This window comes from Xenia sp. Carnegie-2017, unplaced genomic scaffold (genome assembly GCF_021976095.1).
Source record: "Xenia sp. Carnegie-2017 unplaced genomic scaffold, XeniaSp_v1 HiC_scaffold_20, whole genome shotgun sequence".
NCBI classification, from domain to species: Eukaryota; Metazoa; Cnidaria; class Anthozoa; order Malacalcyonacea; family Xeniidae; genus Xenia; species Xenia sp. Carnegie-2017.
The window spans coordinates 13,493,765-13,514,521 of NW_025813483.1; the positions used below are offsets into that span (position 1 = coordinate 13,493,765).

General features: G+C 35.6%; 3 protein-coding genes across 3 annotated transcripts; 2 read left to right on the forward strand and 1 right to left on the reverse strand.

Moving 5' to 3' along the window:
* Positions 1–945: 945 nt before the first annotated feature.
* Positions 946–10,405, forward strand: LOC124441732 (nuclear pore complex protein Nup133-like). The gene is given in 39 exon segments (XM_046992197.1): positions 946–1,298; positions 1,512–1,642; positions 1,710–1,813; positions 1,904–2,131; positions 2,219–2,278; positions 2,351–2,455; positions 2,890–2,942; positions 3,035–3,116; positions 3,211–3,270; positions 3,364–3,413; positions 3,533–3,609; positions 3,678–3,760; positions 3,847–3,945; positions 4,204–4,217; positions 4,220–4,272; positions 4,356–4,440; positions 4,670–4,703; positions 4,786–4,878; positions 5,121–5,274; positions 5,370–5,479; positions 5,600–5,706; positions 5,928–6,030; positions 6,111–6,230; positions 6,610–6,716; positions 6,918–6,981; positions 7,107–7,154; positions 7,431–7,513; positions 7,587–7,666; positions 7,747–7,880; positions 7,979–8,018; positions 8,512–8,630; positions 8,802–8,861; positions 8,941–9,019; positions 9,097–9,158; positions 9,289–9,345; positions 9,555–9,617; positions 9,732–9,802; positions 9,934–10,019; positions 10,128–10,405. Coding segments are annotated over 39 exon segments (3,438 nt in total). The 5' UTR covers positions 946–1,179; the 3' UTR covers positions 10,289–10,405.
* A 395-nt stretch (positions 10,406–10,800) lies between these two features.
* On the forward strand, positions 10,801–12,965 carry LOC124441137. The gene is given in 3 exon segments (XM_046991569.1): positions 10,801–11,829; positions 11,949–12,055; positions 12,058–12,965. Coding segments are annotated over 3 exon segments (1,557 nt in total). The 5' UTR covers positions 10,801–11,137; the 3' UTR covers positions 12,816–12,965.
* LOC124441136 lies at positions 12,813–19,833 on the reverse strand. The gene is made up of 3 exons (XM_046991568.1): positions 18,174–19,833; positions 14,545–15,132; positions 12,813–14,400 (listed from the first exon to the last, which is right to left on the reverse strand). Exons 1-3 carry the CDS (start codon positions 19,536–19,538, stop codon positions 13,603–13,605), a joined length of 2,751 nt encoding a protein of 916 aa, XP_046847524.1. The 5' UTR covers positions 19,539–19,833; the 3' UTR covers positions 12,813–13,602.
* Between the last annotated feature and the right edge of the window lie 924 nt (positions 19,834–20,757).

Consider the following 20,757-nt stretch of genomic DNA (forward strand, 5'->3'; position numbering starts at 1 on the left):
TAAATCAAAGCTTCTGTACCTCGTGAGCCAACGAGCTTCCAAACTGAATATGTCATTTATCGATATTTCTTTTGAACATATCTTGATGGATTGTTTCTGCATTGGAACCTCGTCTTCGCTAGAGCTTTTATCGTCTTCAACATACTTGGAATCATTCGTGTTTTCATTGGTCCACGAGTTCTCATCCAAAATTCTCGAGCGTACGCTAGGTGCTATGGCGCGCCGAACATATCTTTATTCGATTTATTTAATATATTTGAATCTTCAATTAAAAATATTCTATATTGGATTTAAAATATTCCATATGGATTTAAAATATTCCATATGGATTTAAAAATATTCCATATGGATTGAAAAATATTCCATATGATTTAAAAATATTCCATTGGAACCTCGTCTTCGCTAGAGCTTTTATCGTCTTCAACATACTTGGAATCATTCGTGCTTTCATTGGTCCACGAGTTCTCATCCAAAATTCTCGAGCGTACGCTAGGTGCTTCTACTACGTTCAATTTCATAGAGCTATCTTCAACCTGGCGTCTTTGTCTTTTCTCTGTCATGCTTGATTTTGTTTCACGGTTGGAAGTTTCATTTTCAAGTTTCATAATTGATCATAGTTATGGCATTGACTAACTATATGTACTTGCACTACGATTGTGGCAATTAGCTCATTTAGTCGTAAATTATCAGAGTTATCATCTAGGCATGCATGATAATGATGTCCTCCGTAAGTTAGGGCTCAAATCTATGATCGAGTATTAGGGGAGGAAATTAACAAAAAAATATTCATTAAAACTTCCCTACCTTCCTTGACAAATCGCCTTGTCAACGTTTCACTGAGTTCGTGAGAGTCTTTTCCCAAAAGCTTCAAATAAAATAATCGTGTATTAACAGTTAATTCAAACTTAGTAGAATGCTACTACCCTATCTAATCCGGCAACAAGTATAAATTACATAAAATACTTACAAAAAATATTTTTCAATATAAACATGAGATGTTTTTGAACAAGACGCGTGAAGCGGGAAGAACATAAACGTGGCCTGCTTTCTCGCCCCAAGCCCCCAGTTTTGTTGACATAATAGTCTCGTAGTATATGGGAATGGTAATTTGGTAAATTAATTTTGGCGCCGTTCGGCGCATACATATTTTATTTTGTGGAGTAATTTTTTCCTTCAATAATGTTTAATTCAACCGAATTGTCTCGTTCTTCTTTATCGGCTTTTACGCCGAGAAATACGTCAAGAAGAAGTATAATATCTCCTGGACAAACTAGCCGTCTGTTTCCGCGTTCAACCAGGTTCAGTTTGACTTTATATTTTATTCAAATTTAGTGTACTAAAGTTAGTACAACTTTGTAAGCAATATTTTTTTACAGAAAACATGACTGCATTTGATGGATTAAGGCAAATTAGTGCTTTGTGTTAAGCTGTTTCTAAAGTCAAGTATTGACTACGGAATGCAATCTGTTTATTTGACAAATAAGTTCAACTGTTTTAATCTCCATCTTAAGGTTAAACAGCAGAACACCAAAATCAGTTATTTCCACTCGAGTTATCAATGAAAATTCCTTACATCGTGTCGAGACTTATGGACTTGCACTTCCAGTTCAAGTTAATGAGATTATTGGCTCTTCCAGTGGCTGTAAGTCTTCTCAGGAAAATAGTTGACTTGATACAAGTTTTTGATTGGTTTTCTTGTGTCCTTCCAGCTCAATCTCCAATCACTGTCTACATCGACCCTGCAGGCTGGGCATGGTTAGTGCATGAAAGACGACTGCTTGTTTGGCGTTACCTTTCCACAGAAAGATCAAAGGTTTGTTTGATAAGATAATGTTTATATTCTTGAAGTTGTAGGTGTCTTCAAAATGTTATGAAATCTTTCTTTTACTCTATGATGCCTTAGGTCACATTTTGCAAAGAATTTTTGTTGCCTCCAACAGAACTTTATCACAATGCCAAACTTGTGTGCCTAGTTCGAGCATCAGGGATGGATTCCCAGCAATGTGGAGTGCTTGTGGTTTCACCCGAAGGCACAGTATGTTATTGGCCAAATATGATACATGAAAGCAGTCCTATTGAGACATGTACTGGACTTGTTGGCCAGGAATGTCATTCTTTACTGGAGTTTCAGGTATGTGTGTTCAAAAAATTGTAAGAAGTTGCTATACCTGGTATGTGCTGTTTTGAGGAATGCAGTTTTTATTTCTATTCAATCCAGCCTCATGGATACCTAATGACCACTACAACCAATGAAATTCTTTTATTATACATTCAGAAGGTACCATTTGCTTATGACGGAAAAAATTTCCAATCGACTCTTTTATATTTCTATGTTTTCAATTTCGTATAGAAATCCATTTTGTATCAGCATTTCCGTCAACCGGGTGGAGTTTTCTCAGGTTTTGGTCGAAGAATGTCTTCGTTCATTTTTGGAGGAACAGACCAATCATCCATGGTTTGTTACTCCTGTCAGTAGAGGTCTTTGAAGCTGTTTTTAATTGTTAAAGAATGGACACATCCTTTATGGCAGTTATCTTTATTTACTATTTAAACTGAGTGTTGTTACTGTTACTGTTACAGTTAAATACAACAGGGTTTTAGATTATGTTTTTTAGCCCATGCAAGGTCCTTCCCTTGTAGGTGTAAATATCAGGCTTTAGTTGGTTTTAGACTGTCAGTATTTGGCATTAATTTGATTCATTTGATTGCAATTAACACCAAATTTATAAAGTTCAAGAAGTTTTTATGAGGTTTTAGGATTTGCCTTACCCTCATGGTCGAGACTACTCCACACCCTCTCTTCCTACATGCAAACACACCAATAAATCATACTTTGTGTTCCAAAAAGCCGACCACAGTTTCGAGCTCTTTGAATCTTTTTGACTTAAGGTGGTTCATAAAGTTTTTACCAAGAAGTCAAACAATTTAGAAAGCAATTTAAGGTTAGATGAATTTTCTTTTGGAAAAGTCAAAATTGCTTTTCTACCCTTAGGAAAGCAATAAATAACATATTTCTTGATGTATTTCTATGCAGAAGTTTCTATGTTCTGCGTGGTAACAATCTTTATAAGTGGAGCGTTGATTCGCGCGGAGGCAGTAAAGTGTTTGATGAGAAGGCAAGTTTTCTCTTTTTAATTGTTGATTTTTTTGATGGTGCAAGAAGCAATGACAACTTTGAAAATGACATTATATCATTGTGTTTGTTTTCAGATGGAAGATGAATGGAGTGTGGGAAAACTTTTCCAACAACATTCGTCTCTAACATTTCGGGTATTGGGACTGTTTTTTGTAAATTTTTTTGTGGAATGGACAACTTGGAGTGTAAACTTTATGTGTCTTTTCTGCTTGTTTTCTTACTTTAAGGTTGATTTGAATAAAGTAAAACCATTCTGTATCGATGCGCAGGAATCAAGGTACATTTAGGAATGTCCTTTTTTGAATCGTTTGCAATTTCTATCTTTAACTTAGTCCATATCATATGGAACGTAGTTCGCTCACCACATCAGTTGCTAACAATTTGCTGGTTGTCTAGTTATGGCGTATCCATTTTATGCGCAGTACTTGTTGAGAACCCAGAAATGGATGAAACTCGCATGTACTATTTTCTGGGTATATTTCACAGTTGATTTTGATGAAGTTTTGAAGGAATTTTAAATTGGTATTTTTTTTCATAAAAGGATCCCTTGATGTGAAAGAAAACAGTGACACATATGGTCGCTTTCTCGCGTTCGTGCAACTAAAATTTGCCGAAGATTACAAGGTATGTTTTCCCTAAGGTGTTGTACGTTATAGCATTGTAGCAAGAATTACGCTTGTAAAGGTCGTTTATGATTCTGATTATTTTAGGAAGAATTGCATCAACAACTGATTGACTTTAAGCTTTGTGTTCCTGCGTTGAGTAAATACGCCTTTTGTACAGTGAAAATATCATCGTTCCATTTTCAAGTAAGTGCAACATTTATTCAGAGTTTCACTTCTTTAGTAGGTTCTCTATCCATTTAGTCTAATGATTCACCTTAGCAATCCAACTTTACCATGAATGACCATGACATGTCGTAGAGAATTGACGCATTTGTACACTGAAATCAACACATTTTTCAACTAAATCAAGGGCTGGATTTGTCATTTTTCAACCTTCATCTGGTTACTCAGTGTTTTCTCAATGTTTAGTCATACGTATTTACATCAAAATTTCATTTTTAGTCGATAAAACTGACGAAGTTTTGAACAAAATCGAATTCCCTCAAGACGATGAATCCATTGTTGGATCTGGTAAGATTTGGGATAGGCGATTGAAAACATTACACTAATTTTAAACTTTAATTTTCCCCGCTAACAATACGGGTTTTCTTAAGGCTCTACAAGTGAAAATGCGTTATTCTTTGCACGTAAACATGGTATCATACTGGTTACTGTGGTCGGAAATACTGAGATAGAAAAGTATGTTATCTTACTATGTTGTTTAAATATTTACCTCTTAAAATATTTATATATATTTTATATTTATATGCAGAAGATGAACAGAGTGATTTGTATTATAAACATTAGACGTTGTACTGTGTGAATTTTTAGTTTATTTCAAATAACATTGATTTTATATTGCTTAATGAATAGAATATCAAGCATTGATTACTCTAAACCATTTCATATTTCACTGTTTTTATTGCAGCGAAACAGTCCCTTCATCATCTACTAACCGTCAGGTAGTTTAGATTGGGAGTGAGGCTCTTAATGTCATTGTGTTTGTTCATATGCCTTATTAAGTGCTATTTCTTACGCTCTTAGCTTTCATCCATGACGCCTTTAAAAGAAAATAGCAAGGATGACAACTTGACAAAGTTAAGAGAAGCGTTTTTGATATTTTGTCAAGGAAATCAGGTAGGAAAAATAAAATTATTGTAGGTATGTAAAAATCTTTACCACAGAATACCAGAATACAAAAAGTCGTGTTGAGTCTTTTTTTGCGTCATTGATTTGCCAATCAAGAACGATTGTAGGAAACAGAGCCCGTTGGAAATATTAAATATAGGCGACAGAAATTCTAACTAAAAACTGTCCATGGGTTACGGAAATCACTATACGTATTGTGTTGTGATGATTTAGTTAAATGTTTTTACAAGGATGAAGCACAAACTATATGTGATGAGCAGTTTGGAGATATTGGTGAACGAGAAAATGGGAATAGTTTGGATTTTGCTTGCATTTCTGTTGGCCAAGAAATCATAGACGATTATCCTGCTTCAGATCCGAGATGGGCTGAGGCTGTACCTTCAGGTACAAGGAGTAGCCTTACCCATACTTACAAACATGGATCTTCACCATATTATTTTACAGATATTCTATCATTATACAATGAACTGTCACTATAGATTCCTACACGTCATCGGCGTCCCTTATTATAATTCATCAGTTGGAGGACAAACTTAAAGCTCACGGTTACTTTTTGCAGTTCTTAAAAGAAATGCTTCTATTTCAAAAGGTGTAGAATGGAAATTTTAGGACTTTTACTTTTTCTTTCTTGAAAACCACTGTGGGGAGAGAGAGGACTTTTACATATGCTTTGTTTGAGTTCTTACTCTTGTAACTGCGTTCTGTTTAGTTAAGTACAACGCAGCACTTGGGTAAAATGGTAAATACGAGGTATTTGTTGTGTGAACAAGCGGAGAAGTTGAAGTTTGCTGTAGCTTTGAGGCGACAACACAACAAGTTAGTAAAGTAAAGTTTCAAAATAATGTCTTAAGCGAAATTTATTCAACCAGTTGTTTATCCATATGAGTCAAGATAAAAGAGCCTGTTTTGGTACACAATTTGTTACTAATAAGTGTTAGCATTATGGGCAAAATTAAATGGCCATTACTCAATACATGGCTTTAAATATTTAATTTTTAATGTATCCGTTTGTTTGTTGAACACTTTCATTTTTACAGATACCAGGAGATTGTTGACGAAGCCATACAACTGGTTATGAAAAACAGGGATCTCGACTCCTCACCAAAGGATTTGACGCAACAAGATTTATTCTATCGTGAGGTTGTTCGTCAATATAGAATGCAATTAATGCTATTCCCAGTGCAAATTTCATAAGCAAAAAATTGTTTTCTTTATTACAGGTCAATCGTGTCTCTGATATTGTTCCTTGTCTTTTGGAGTGCGAGAAATTACGACTATCTAAACAACCATCGCAAGAAGATCATCGAGAAATTATCATGACTGTCAACACTGTTTTAGAGGTTTACATTTATTGATATTACGCTTTCTGATGTCAACTATGGAAGCCAATGATCTGGACATGTAGTACAGGAGTACAGGGGACAATCAGTTTTGCCAGTCCATTGAAATTTTTCGGGTCACTCATAAATCGTATTACGTAACATTTGATTGTCATATTGGGAGCATGTCATTTGTATTTTCTAACCAATAGGAACACGACCTCGCTAATCAACAAGTTGCATAGTAAAGTGATTGTTTATTCCGTATATAGCAAATGACGGAGAGCATTGTAAACAGTATTACTAAAAGCATTTCCCTCGATGCAGACTTCGATGTACTTTCATGCAACACGACTTTACATTTATCAATAACATGGCCCTCTTTCATTATAATTTTCAGAATGCTTTAAAAGAAGTTTGGCTTTATCGTAAAGGAAACTATGAAATCTATGGAGCTCTAACGACGATGATATTATCGTGGAGATTCAACCGTGGACTGGTGGGATAGTGTGCAAATATGTATATGGGACTGTTTCACAAAAATTTCAATTATTTTGTGGAAAGAGTTTTGCACTCGAATGCTCATAATGATAAGCGAGTTCGCGCACACACCTTTGCAATATATGATTTTGTGTATAGGGTCGTTCAGAGCACATATATCGATAGAAAAAAACATTGCTGATAACTTATAGTTTTGCAAGCTGTTAGCGGTATAATTTTTTTAATAGCTTCAAGTTCCCCGGATGGCATGAGAACTCTAATTTTGGAACAGGTTAGCGCACAAATTGCACGAACATCGTACCAGTTGTCGTTTATGACATTAAGTGAACAATGATGATTTCAATCGCCCTATAGATGTTCTTCGTAAATAACTATTTATGCGGTTTTTTCTTAAAGTTAGAAATATCTTCTGAAAGAGCCTTCCCTTTGGCGGAGGATCAGAAGGTGAGAATTTAAGAAATAGTATTCCACGTGGTCCATGGATGTTCACCTCATTATACGTGAATCAAAATTAAATTGGAGATAATGGAGAAATGAAATAAATATGTGAAACATTTTATGTTTGATTCAATTGACGAAAGCAATGTGCTTTTTAAATTCTGCACTATCCTTGGATCTCTAGTTCACAACATTGTTTTTGTGTCCAAAACAAGCGATGGCGTCTCTATGTTATGTCGCCGTTGTTACATTGTATGAAATATTTATACATGGTATCTTTAGACGAAGGCGACTTTGGTGCAGCAATTGGTTAATCTCTCTGATATAGTATTGGTTAGCTACGTTACGCAGTTAAATTCCTTGAGGTGAGACTTTGGGATAAATGGAATAAGATTTTGCATTGATTCACGACTAACTGACTTCCATTCCGCTACTCAGGAATTTTGAAGACCAAGGAAGATTTCACAAAATCAACCAGATGTTTGAGCATGACAGACGCTCCGTAATATATCCCCTAGGTGATACAAGAGTTGCAGAAATATACATATGTTGATGGTCTGTTTGCATATCAAAACAATAAGGCGTCTTTCTTTTTTAGTATCACGTGGTTATTTGGAGGAAGCTTTGTCATTGGCTGAGAAGTATCGTGATTTTCACTTACTGATTGAAATATGTGAAGAACTAGATGATCAAGAGAAGCTTCAGAATTACATGAATAAATTCCGCAACGAAGTATGATGTTCGTTAGAGTTGTTTTGAATCAATATACTTCATTGGAAATTTCATACATTCTACATATTCCGCCATTAATATTTTATTTTACTGAATAGAATTTCTCGGATGTTGCGTTCAAGTGGTATATGGATAGAGGTAAAATTATGTTTTACAGTAGTGAACCGTAGAGAATGTATGTTATTAGAAAAGTGTATGCTATAATGTTATCAACTATAGGGAAGTGTATGGTTTACTGTAATCAACCATAGAGAAGTTTATGTTTTACTGTTCTCACATCATAGGGAAGTGTATGGTTTACTGTAATCAACCATAGAGAAGTGTATGCTTTACTGTAATCAACCATAGAGAAGTTTATGTTGTACTGTTCTCACATCATAGAGAAATGTATGTTATACTGTAATCAACCATAGAGAAGTGTATGCTACACTGTAATCAACCATAGAGAAGTGTATGTTATACTGTAATCAACCATAGAAGTGTATGTTATACTGTAATCAACCATAGAGAAGTGTATGCTATACTGTAATCAACCATAGAGAAGTGTATGCTATTCCGTTATCAACCATAAAAAATGTGTATCATAAACTGATGGTCTTTCATAAGGAAGTGTATGCTTTGTTTTAACCAGGTAAAAGGAGTAAGCTAATGAGTCAACCGTGGACACAACATGAAAACCTTTCCAAATTCTTATCTTCTCATGATCACTTAAAATGGTTACATGACATTGACAGAAACTCGTTTTATAATGTGAGTAAAACAAAACTTGTGTTCAGCGATATTTATTTTACAGTAAGTATTGCTAAATCAAGGTTCATAAACTTACCATTAAGTTATAGAGCATGTAGTTAAGTATAGACGCTATGTGTTGCATGATTTGTATACTCATTAGCAATGAATAAATTTTCAAAATTGTTAAAGGCTTTTGAAACATTGAAAGAGCTTTCCGAGAGTGAAAAACATTATATTGGAAGAAAAAAGGTAATGTTTACACAAGGAAAATATTGTCTATTTCCAGTGAAGTTGTGAATTTTGTCGATTTGAACTTTTTTCTCTGTAGACTTTGCTAAGTCTAGCGAAACTCGCTTTGCTTGCCTCGGATAAAGACGAGACGGATCATGTTGAGAAGATAATTCAAGGTAGCTGTTTACAAATACACCTCTACGAATTGATCTTATCTTTAATATTTATGACTAGTTTTTCCTGTTCTTTGTAGAAATATCAAACAAACAAACACTCGTAATGTATCAAGAAAGTTTACCAATTGACATATTACAGGTTGGTAATACTATATATTTTCCATAGATTTATTTACCTTCTCGATCAATGCAAACTTTTTTGGTGAAAACTTTAACTTGATTTTTCTAGTTGACCGTTTATTATTTCGTCTGATTTGATGTTATTTTAGAATGCCTCTCTTGATCCTGTTCAAATGGCTCCGCTAACACCAGAAGAGTTAATCGAGGTTTCTAAACTTATAAAATTAGGGGGGGAGGGTGATAGGGGGGAAATCGTTTGATTACGGGAGAGGCTGTGAGGTGACGGGGAATTACATGGATGGTTATTAAAGTGCATGGAACTATATGAAGTATTCCATGGGACAACGAAAATATAATAGAACAACGACGGACGACGTTTTAACATTTGTAATGTTTTTATGAATATATTGTGTAGCTTCTTATCAGTGACGTGAACAAACAACGTAATGAAAACGACTTTATGAAGGCATTGACATATTAAAAATATCATACTCGGTATTTCATTTTCTTGTTATATTTCTTTAATTTAATCGTTACTCTATGTGTAACACAGAGCAGTTGTATTTACAAGGCAATATTTTCTTAAATGTAGGAAGCAACTGAACACGAAAGATACAACATGTTGAAATTAAAAATATGGACTCAAGCGCTTCTTGTTGACGAGTAAGTTAGTTGAAGAAATGTTGCATTGTTGATACACAGAAGTTTTAGATTTCGTCAATTTTTATCAGTACCAGATTTTTTGATTTTCCTATCAAAATGTTTTTAGATATTAATATTGATTTTTGTTATAGCTGGAATAACCTTAAATCAGATGATCCAGTTCTATCTGCTAAGGATACTGTATTCTTCAAGACAGTTGAAAATCTTTCCCGTGCCGGTACGTTATTTCAATTACTTTGTTGTTTACATCAAGTTATCAGTAAAGAAATTACGTTTTTAATTAATAATTTTGTGAGATTTCTAATGTGTGTCAATATGTTTTAAGGTCACGATCTGCACTCCTGTCTTCCTTCAATGGAGAGTGTTTTGACAAGCGATGATCTTATAACAGCAGGATTGACTGACAATGCGACTTTTCAGTTTTTACTGCAAGCTGCTTATGAACAAATCCAACGAAATTATATTGACATGGATGTACAAATGTAGACAGACAAGCGTATGATATTTTGTGGATATGCATGGATATTGGAGACCTTTTTTCTATTAATGTGCTCACGTACGTCGTTTTCTTTAGAGTATGATAATATATTTTTAAACTTCAAATAACGCTTAAAATTGTTGTACAACCTCTACGATTTTCTTATCCATGATTTGCTTTATGATACTCGGGAATATTTATTTTGATATTTGGTGAACAAACTCGAACAAATTTCATGGTTTATTATTGATTTGAAAACAAATGTTGTGTGATAACGCTCAAATACGCGCCTTTTCAAGTCCACAATAAGATATTCGTAAATTAAGGATTCTGTTGTCTAAGACTTCCAACGTGGCTGACGAGGAAAAAATCAATCAATTTCAAAACCAGGCCAGTCCGAAGCGGATGTACTCAGTACGTGGTGAAATAGACAAAAATAGCTGACTTCTCTATCAATAATAAAGCCAGCCCACATCTTTTGTCTGCAGGACCTCAGAAATGAATGTCTGAGAAAATTTAAAGTTATGTTGAGATTTGCACAGCATGACCTTCACCGTTCGTGATATTTTTTATGTTCTTTTCATAAGTTGATGAGTTTAAAAACAAGCGATATATCTACTTTTGTAAAGAACAATACTTTCTTTGAATACGGTGGTCTGGTGTGGTCACCTGTGGTAATGACCAGTAGCAACCATGACAACCGCATTTTAAAAGAATCTTGGCTTATTTCACACGAGCTACAGTGTTGGTCTTATTGATATTTGTCGCTGTTTTATGTTTGTTTCCGTGCTCCGCTCGCTGTATTTTTCGCAACTTTTATAGAAGACAAAAGTGTTGACGCAACTTTTAGCTTTCATATGCTTCAAATGAACTATAAATTAAAGAATTGTCTTTCCTTTAACTGTTACCTCCATTTGATGTTGTATAGAAAATTGTTAATTTCCATGAAAAAAATTGTGAAATTCGTTAGTGGACAATGTTTTTATAGATGTCTTGGGTTTGCTATATTTACGTCGCTGTTTCTGTGGAAATTTATCATAGCTCAATTACCGATGGTTGAACAATATCGTCCTTTCTTTTATTGCACGTCGTGTGAAGGTAAATTTCGTAAAAGTTTGTATATTGCTGTGGAAATGGTGAACCCAGCATTTGCTTGGCAAGAAGTCGTACTTCATGTGATGCCCGCCAAAAGACACGACGGCATTCAAGTCGGTCGTTCGACATTCTGGGCGCGAGCTGTCCACAAATTAGAAATAATTGCATTAGACATCAGTCACGTGGGTAGTGACGTCTACAGAGCCTCTTTTACACCGACGTTTGCTGGCCTGTACACAGTGGACATAATGTTGACCTATATTAATGGCGAACAGTTTGAACATTTTTCACGTCACGTAAGGGCCAGATACATCAACGTATCTGGCTCTCCTTTCCAGGTCTTTGTGTGGGATCGAGTACAAGATAGAAACATTACGCGCTACTGTACACAGCTGGAAAGCGGAACAGAGAAGGGTAGATGGGTGAAATGTGGTTCTATTAAGGGTATTGATCGGTAAGAAACGCCATTCTCTCTCTTAGTTTGTGCTGTAGGATTTACATATATTTATCACCTTCCTCTACTCTAGTAGACAAGTGAAAGTCAACATTCCGTGATGTCAATGTTTCTTTCAGTTGTGGTTTTTGGCAGTTTGATGCAAGATACGATTTCGACTACCTTCATGGTTTTTTTTGGCTACCATATTCTTGCCAACTTCATCGTTACACTGATTTTAATATGAAAATTGTCTTTTGAAAAACGATTGGAAAAGAATAGTTTTTACCGGTGACTCACATTCAAGATTTCGCACTTATCATTGGGTCACACGTCTTCACGGCACATGCCCGAACTGCAGTAAGAATCAAATCAAGACCATTTTCAATGACGTGCCCCGAGTAGAGTGGATGTTTGACGCACGTGGTACACGATGGCCAGCCACGTTTCCCATGTTCATCAGAAGGCCAAACGAAATTTATGTTGAATCTAGAACTAGGCGCTCTGTGTTTTCATACGAACTTCCCTATTCTATTTTGGAAGGCGACTTGTATATTATGAATTTCGGACATTGGATCCTTCGTGAAATGACATTTAACAATTTCATAAGAGCCAAAATTACGTCTTTCATAGAAGCCATTCAAAAAATGAACCAAACTCTCTATTCGAGTGAGAAGCTGGAGAATTCCCACGTGACAAAGACGTCAAAAAAGCGGTTTTTGTGGGTGAACAATTTGAGTTTAAAATGGCGCGAAGATCATCAAGTTATTAAGTGGACAATGACGCCAGCACCATCTACAACAAGTTATTTGAATTCGATCCTTGACAATGCAATGAAAGATGTAGGTATTCAGGTAGTTGATGCTTTTCAAATATCGAACCCGCGCCTGAGTGCTGTCCATGACGCTACACATTATGCCAAAGTATTTCCCGACAGTCTCTGCGGTGGCTCGGTTGAACATGAAGTTACAAATGTGATAATAAACGCTTTGTGTAACGAAGAGTGATTTTAAAAGTGTTTTTGTTTTAATATTAACTTAGTAAATCATACCTAATTGTTTATTTTATTAAATAGACTCCTAGAATCATCTAGTTGTTGTAAATTTCTTAAACTATGTCTATTTACATTAACAAATATATTAATTACATGACAAATACTTTCGATGCATGAAAATCATTTATATTACAAAAATTTTACAGCCTCCAACGATTTTCACTTGTCGTCGTCGAACAATAAAATAAAGTTCAATTAAACAATATTAAAATAGAAAATTAAATTAGTTAAAGTTAATGAATTTGTTCATTTTCCTCCCATAAAGTATTGCATGAATTTCACATTGTGCTTTCCAATCTCCATAATGTTACCGTGAAACATTGTTGCCTGCGACATGGAATTTTTCATCCTCTTAATAAAAGATGTCCCTAAACAAACCTTAAAAGATGTCCTTTCTTTTCAACTTTAATGTTTGCATACTTTTGAAACTGTTGAAGTTTTCGTCATATGGAAATAAAAGAATATCTGTAAGCAGTAACGAATATTTTCGAAAACAACTCACATAAATTCTCTAAGTTACATATTACTAAAACTTCAATAGTTCCAGAAGTGAGCATGTCAACAATGATGTTGAAAACTTGATTGCAGTTTAGATATCTTAAGACAATACAAAATTCTTGTCGCGGGGACATTAAATCACATTTGTTATTATTTGATAAAGAACGTCCAGTCTGAAATGAAAAACCATTTCTCTTAATAAACGTTGACTATCTTCGGCGTTGAATGAAAAATATTTTTGATCACCGTGAAGTGAATTTTTTTATTTCCTCGACAATGACGTTAATGGATTCACTGTCTTCGAGGAAAAGGTGGCATTTTTGTTTCGAGCTGCCGCTGACCACAGTAGTAAACGCGAAGGCGCTTTTGCCATTCGGATGAGTTTGAACACCAGAGATGAGGGAATGTTCGTAGAATGCCTGTGAAGTTCGGATTTTGTCGTCCACAATCGTAACTCCACGAGGACTGATTATGAGTTGGGCCTTCTTATTATGTCGAGTATGGTCATCAGACTTTTTCGTTGCCTTATCAATGTTCTTTTGGTACTGCTTGAGACATTCCTTGACGTGTTTTGATTTCAATGGCGAACTGACGATTGTTGAGGTAAGGTATTGTACACTGAATGTCCTCTCTAAAGTCGTGTCAATGGAGGACCTTTCCCCTGCTACACTTCTCGTTAAACTTACACTATCGATCGATGATAGGTCAGATGGAATAAGTGTTTCTTCTGATTGTGTAGAAGTTATTTGTGTGGGCTCTTCCTCTTTAACCATGTAGGTTTTTTCTCTTGATTTAAGAACATTGTCCGGTATCTGAGGTAAACCTCCATACCAACTCTCTCTTGAGCAAGAACTATCTTCTGATACATAGGAAGATTCGTCTCCGATAGTGTCAAAACCCGTATCATTGTCATCTTCTCCGAACGACTGAATGGTCGACATACGATTGTTACTCATGCGTTTGGATATGCTTCGTCCTGGTCTTTTACGAAAACGAGCTGGTAACGTCTGACTTCTTTCTGCTTCTGGAGAAGTGGAACTCTAAAAAACAAAGAGAAATAATCAACGAATGAACGACAGAAAAAGGATGTCGGATGGGGAGAATAGTTCAATTTTTCTCCCAGTTATTTTTCAGTTGTTTAGAAAATGGCAAAATACCCTTAATTCTTTTAGCTGCATGCTTACATTAGATCCCAGGCTTGATGTTTCTGAATTTGAACAAACGGATCCCTCGGAGCTTGTTGAGCCACCAGAGTATGCCCGAAAGCGAAATTTGGGTGGACTAGTGCGAGCAAGGTAAGTTGCCTGACAGGCTTTTCGTATAGTCTCCATTATCTGACTGGCTAGTCCAACTCGATTACAACGAAATACGTGACACGAAGTGCTAATCTTTTTCCCTTGAAATGCCTTGGACGATATGTATCCGAAGTAACGACGATCCTCGTCAAAGAGACCCATTGAGAGGATCCACTCCAGTTTGTGAATGTCCATAACACGATCTTGTTGACTGTGTTTTAGATGAATTCCATCCCGGTAGAGTTCTATTCTAGCTGTGGTATAATCTTTGGACTGCGTACCATCCATAACTAAGCTAATGTTATCATTTACTACAAGAAAAGACTTCCTCACTTTTTGACAGCCCAAATATAGAATATCATCATAGCTGGCGATCTCATTGGCCTGTGGTATTTGCATTGAACGAATGCGCGGTAATGACCTTGAATTGCCCGACCTTGGCGTGCTCAGGACGTTCAATGAGCCCCATCTGGAAATCTGGAAAAATACAAGACAAATCTAATTAACATACGTAGAGAACTCAGCAGGAGGTTTTTGGATGTGTCGAAAATTGATTTGAGATTACGATTGAATGTTCAGACCATAAATAAAGATTTTGGCGAGTGTGATCGCTTTTGAGAAATAAGAAAGAATGCTTTCATAATCAAAAACACAGTTAAAGATTTTTCCCCGCAGGCGGCAAATATAGGAACTTTAAGCGTTGATAATATTCAGCACCTTCCCTACCGCTTAAAAGCTTTAAATTGCGTGATCTTGCATGAAGGAACTCGAACAGATCATGAAAGCTTCAGATTTTTTACAAAGATTTTTTACGAAGATCATCTTCGACCCTGCCAATTTTCGTGTTTATTTCTCGTCGAAGCGTGCAGTGCTGTTCTTGTCGTTAATCAATAGAATTTGTAAATGCGTCTGGACGAGAACTTTACATGGTTGTTTTACAACTGCGCACGCAGCCTTGACCTTAGGAAAATGTTTATATTATTATGAAATACTTGATGCAAGCACAAATATTTAATTTTTGAGTGCCAGCTACGACGTCGTTGAAAAATATACACATGATGAAAATAGATTTTCCTTATTGTTGATATAAACCTTCGTCTCTTCATAATCTAAGCACCATCTTTAAAATGCCATTTCAAGGAAACGCTCTTTACGAGAGTTTTAAGACGGAAACCATAAGACTATAAGCTGTGTTATACTTGAATCGCCATTTCGCTTCGACTACTTATTCACATAAACGGTGTTAGGGGCCGATTACATGGAGCAATTTCAGCCCGGTGCCTTAAGATAATACCATTACTCTTCCTTATGTTTTGATGTTTTGAAATGTCGCCCTCTAGGAGGTGACCCGTTGATTGATGGCTTGACATATGGGAACATTGGTTTTCTGGTGAGAAATGACTCCACCATTTAGCGAGGAGAGTAATTGAAGTTTTGCAACTTTTTTATTGGTTTTTCTACTCTGAACGGTTGAACTTTGCCGTCTTTTAATTGAAAATTTTTTTGATTCATTTCATTTATTTTCTAACATATTCATAAAAGTGAAACTTTTCAATAACGTGTGATCATCGTGATAAGCTCGTGTTATCTTTATGCACACGATTTTTTCCACTTAAACACGTTTTTGTTTTGAAAACGTGAAACATTGAATGGCCTGCAGCTAGTTGTCTGTACGTGTTCTGTCGCATCCGTTGGCGGCAAATAAGTGTGTATTACGTTGTTAATTTTAATAATCCCCAACGGCGTATTCCTTTAGTTGTTGTACAAGGAAAAATATACCCTGCAAATGACCATTTTGGAATGATATTTTTAATTTATTTTCCTTTGAAGATTGTGCATGGTCTTATGAAGGGTCCACGCACATGTAATTATATGTTTGATTAGTTTAACCATAACCTAGTCAAAGCAAAAATTTGATTCTGTTCAAGTCGACTCATAGAACAGAGGGCAAAAGCCTTTAAACTTTTTCACTATAACTTTTACCAAATTATTCCATACACAAAGTGATTAGTTTACAAACATTCCGTTGGCAAAAACCAGTTAGTTACCATTCTACGTTGCCTAAAGGTCATTATGATTGTAAACCAGGTAGTGAACCATGAGTTTCACTATAATCTTAAATGGTTCATCGTTCGTGAAGAAATTGAGTTCATCTCATACGTATGTTGGTTGGTAAGACGTCCTGTCACCGCTAAGGTCAGCCATTTCGACAATTTCCGGTTTTTTCGTTTATATTTTCGAAGCTCTAATCGCGGTGATTATTTTTGTACCATTTTTGAGTCAAATATTTGACAATTGACTAAAGAAAAGTCGGCAAAAGTTCTGGTCCATCTAAGACTTGTAATAACAAAGTTAATTTGATAAAATAGCAAAGTTTAAAAGCGATAGTTCCAAAACAAAATAAAAAACAACCCGTCATTTGCCAAATTTTTTACACCATTTCACATGTTTTTCACTGTTTTGATTTTATGAAAGAATTCAGACCGTGTTTGTGTCTGCGATTGCGTGCTTTCTAATTGATGACATAAATGAAAAATTATTGCGATGACAAATTAAAAAAAATTTGCAGATTATATTCAGTGAAACCATTTTTCCGGTGTTCATGCACCGCTTCCGTTGGAATTGAAAAGATCTGGCTGAAACACAAGGCTTTTTTACTATTTTCAGTCTCTGTGGTTTTCTAAATTTAGTCTTTTAAAGCTGTAATCGGGAAACGGCCGAAGATCGGCCAGCTTATCAAAACAGATTTCACTGATTATTAGTTAATGGTGCATTTTATTGTTATTTTCATTTTATACCAAATTTCATGGTCATCTTAATGGTACATTGTATTATCATAGGGTACAATTATAAATCAGTATAATGTACAATGTTATGTTCTTTTTGTTTAATCATCGTGTGAGGTGCCCGCACATGAACTTATCTGTATGTTTGTATTCTCAAGTCGAGACCAAATATTTGTTTTATCAAAATGTGCTTAATAAAACTAGTAAAACAAAACGAGTTTGATGAATTTATGACCAAACAAACCAAGAATTGCCCGTCAATTGATTTTCATCAAGCAATCAAATATTTGACACTTTAATCTTTTTCTTTGAAACAATAGAATAATTTACAACTATGTTTCACAATCGGAAAATTTCTAAAATCTTTCGAAAATAATGAGACTTTGTTGTTTTGATTTGCGGTCGAGTGTTTTATGTTTTTGTTTGCGTAAAGTAATTCTAGAACCCATGTCCATTTTTTAAACCCAAATTAGCTTAAGATATTGAAGAAGCATAAATGTCAGATTAACTCGATGACATAGGTCTACATAACTACGTTGAACTTTGCGCGCGTGTTTTCTCATTATATGCACTTTCTTCGTACGTGTTAGTACTAAGTAGATACAAAAAGCGCTTATTATGGTAATTTCATACATTATATCATTCCGTTTTTTCCCTAGATTGTTGCAAGCGAATGCAACTCATTTTTTACGACTCGCTTAACGACAAATTAGGTTGAGTTTCAAAACTTACCGAATTAGGTGCGTAGGGTTGTCTAAAATTCTTGACGATGACGTCTTTAATTTGGTCAGCGTCTGAGCAATGCACAACAAACAATCTTGTATCTTCCCCTGGTTTACTAATCGTGTAGCCTAATGCTGTCTTGCTGTTGTTGTTATACGTTGTTATACAACCAATATCATCTAAACTGTTCTTTGCTAACAACCACCATGGTGCGCAGTTATAGCTGAGGCAAATAAACTCGTTCGTGATTTGAAGACTGACTGGTTTAGAGAAATCTTTCTTTTCGCGTGATAGATAATCCCCAATGATTTTTTGCACAGACTTTGGACTAGTTTTCTTCACAATACCACTGCCTACTAAAGTTCCAGTGTAACAACCCAAGCCTTGATTATCGGCTTGATAGCCTTCTTCATTTCCCAAATAGAAGCTTCGTGGTCTGCATTTTTTGGTAAAGTTTACACTATCTCTTTGTGGCAGCTCTGGAGGTCTGCCCACGCCAAAGGGTGCATTTCCGTAGCAATAAGACGTGCATCTTCTTAGATCTGGTCTCTCAAAACTTCCATACGATGTGAGCGAACCTGAGTTGCTGTAAGATTCCAAGGACCTTGGTGATTCACTTGACACACTGCTATTGAAGTTCACTGAGGATTTTACAATATCTATGGGCTCTGAAGCAAACCTTCGCCGAGGTGAAGTCATTGATTCGTAAATGTCGATGTGTTCATAAAGCGACTCCGTATCAAAGGAACAGTTTGACGTTATTGATTTCTCACGTTGTTTTTTCTTTTTCTCACATTCAACATTTTCGTAGATATGTTCAGTAGGCACGGAAGCATTCTCGTACAAAACTTCTGTCTCGCGTGTGTTCGTGTAAAGTACTTCAGAATGAATATCTTTATATACGAGTTCCGAATCTAACCGGCTTACAGAACAATTCTCGCCGTTGGATGTTAAACTTTCTGCGTATTCGTCACTGACTGTTACTGAGACGTCATCTGCCATAACAAGACCTTCATCGCAGTCCTCCAGTTGTCTTTCTTTGTAATCAGAACTGAGTTGCAATATTGGATGATCGGATTCTCTTGTTTGTCTCCTTCTCTGTACTGTTTTTTCAACATTACGTGGTGTTCCTTTCACAATTTCAGCGTAATGTGTTGTGTCTTTATCCTTGGCTTTATCCTTGGGAAAAGATTTTCCATCGAAAACTACGTAACCATAGTTTTCTTCAATCGAGAAATCAACATCAATATCGCTCAGCTCAACATCTTTTAGATTTTCGTAAATATTATGATTTATGGTCTTTGCATCCTGCGCAGTGTAATGTGAACATTCATCCTTCTTCAAATCGTCTTCCATTTCCCTTTCTTTCGCCATGCTAACTATAATGTTCAAACAGTAACACAAAGCGTCTGTGTTTCCGCACGATATGAGTTGTGCGCTGTCTGATGCCTGTAATGACCTATTTTATTTCTGTTGAATATCCTGTCGTTTTGTTTCTGGCCAAGGTTCTTTCTTATGTATTTACACAAATTCAGAGTATGAACAACGCAGCGACATGTACAGATAGCAAGTGCTACCACGACAACCAAATACGTCTGTCGTTGATTAACACTACATGCTATGAAGTACTAGCGTGTCAATATTCACTGCATGTGGTGAAAATGTCAATAAAATACCAGCCATGTTTTGCGAGCCAGTAAAAAACAAGAATGCCAGCTAACCCAAATAAACCGCTCGGTATTTGCGCCCAAACCAGTTCCGGCCTGTCTCGAAATGTCACGATCGTGTCTCGAGAATCTTTACATCATAATGCCATATTTGGCTGTTGAATAACAGCTTTGTGTGTTTCCCTTCATTTTGCTTTCAGCACCAGGTATAATGTGTGTTGTAACTGTTCTTTAACTTCTCTGCTCGCACATGCAAAGGAAATTTTCCTTGAGTTTCTTTCCAACTTTTCCTAGGTGGTATTCATTGTTTGTAAAATAATTTTTAGTGAATATTCACAATAAAAGTACTTATTAACATAGATCTTCTCAGATATCAAGTGTTGTTGTTATTGATTACAGTATATCCATCGCTATCCTTCAAAGTTGTTTACCAATAATTGTCACATGAAGCACATGAAGATCTTTGGTCACCACGTTATAACTGAACGTGGGAATTTGTTGGATTGCAAGGATGTTTTTAAGCATGTCTTTTCGTTGGGAATTTATGAATGAATAACATTGGCAATAACTATTGTCACTAAATTACAACATTATTCACACAAGTTTTTCAATAATTCATAGGAACTGTTATTTTTTTGAATCCAACATACGCACTGACAAATATAAAACATAACCTTCAAGTTCAAATGAATATGAATTGATTAATTTCATTACTTGTAACCTTTGATACTTTATGCTCAAAAAACAAGCTAGCTTGTTTACTGCAAAATATCGGTCATCCTGTTAATCGGTTGATGACCGAACGTCATCTACGAACGTGCTTCATTAAGCTGGATTTTCTTAAATGTTTACTGCGCATATCAGTAGGTTATAGCATGAATAGGTTTAAATGTTTGTTATCGCCTTCGACAATGTTATCCTCATAG

Excerpts from the sequence above, each read along its gene's own strand:
- LOC124441136 (XM_046991568.1), bottom strand. The coding sequence starts at position 19,538 with ATGGCGAAAGAAAGGGAAATGGAAGACGATTTGAAGAAGGATGAATGT. Across the intron at positions 15,133-18,173 it reads AACCCTACGCACCTAATTCG|ATTTCCAGATGGGGCTCATT; the intron begins GTAAGTTTTGAA and ends GTATTTTTCCAG. Across the intron at positions 14,401-14,544 it reads CATCAAGCCTGGGATCTAAT|AGTTCCACTTCTCCAGAAGC; the intron begins GTAAGCATGCAG and ends TTTGTTTTTTAG.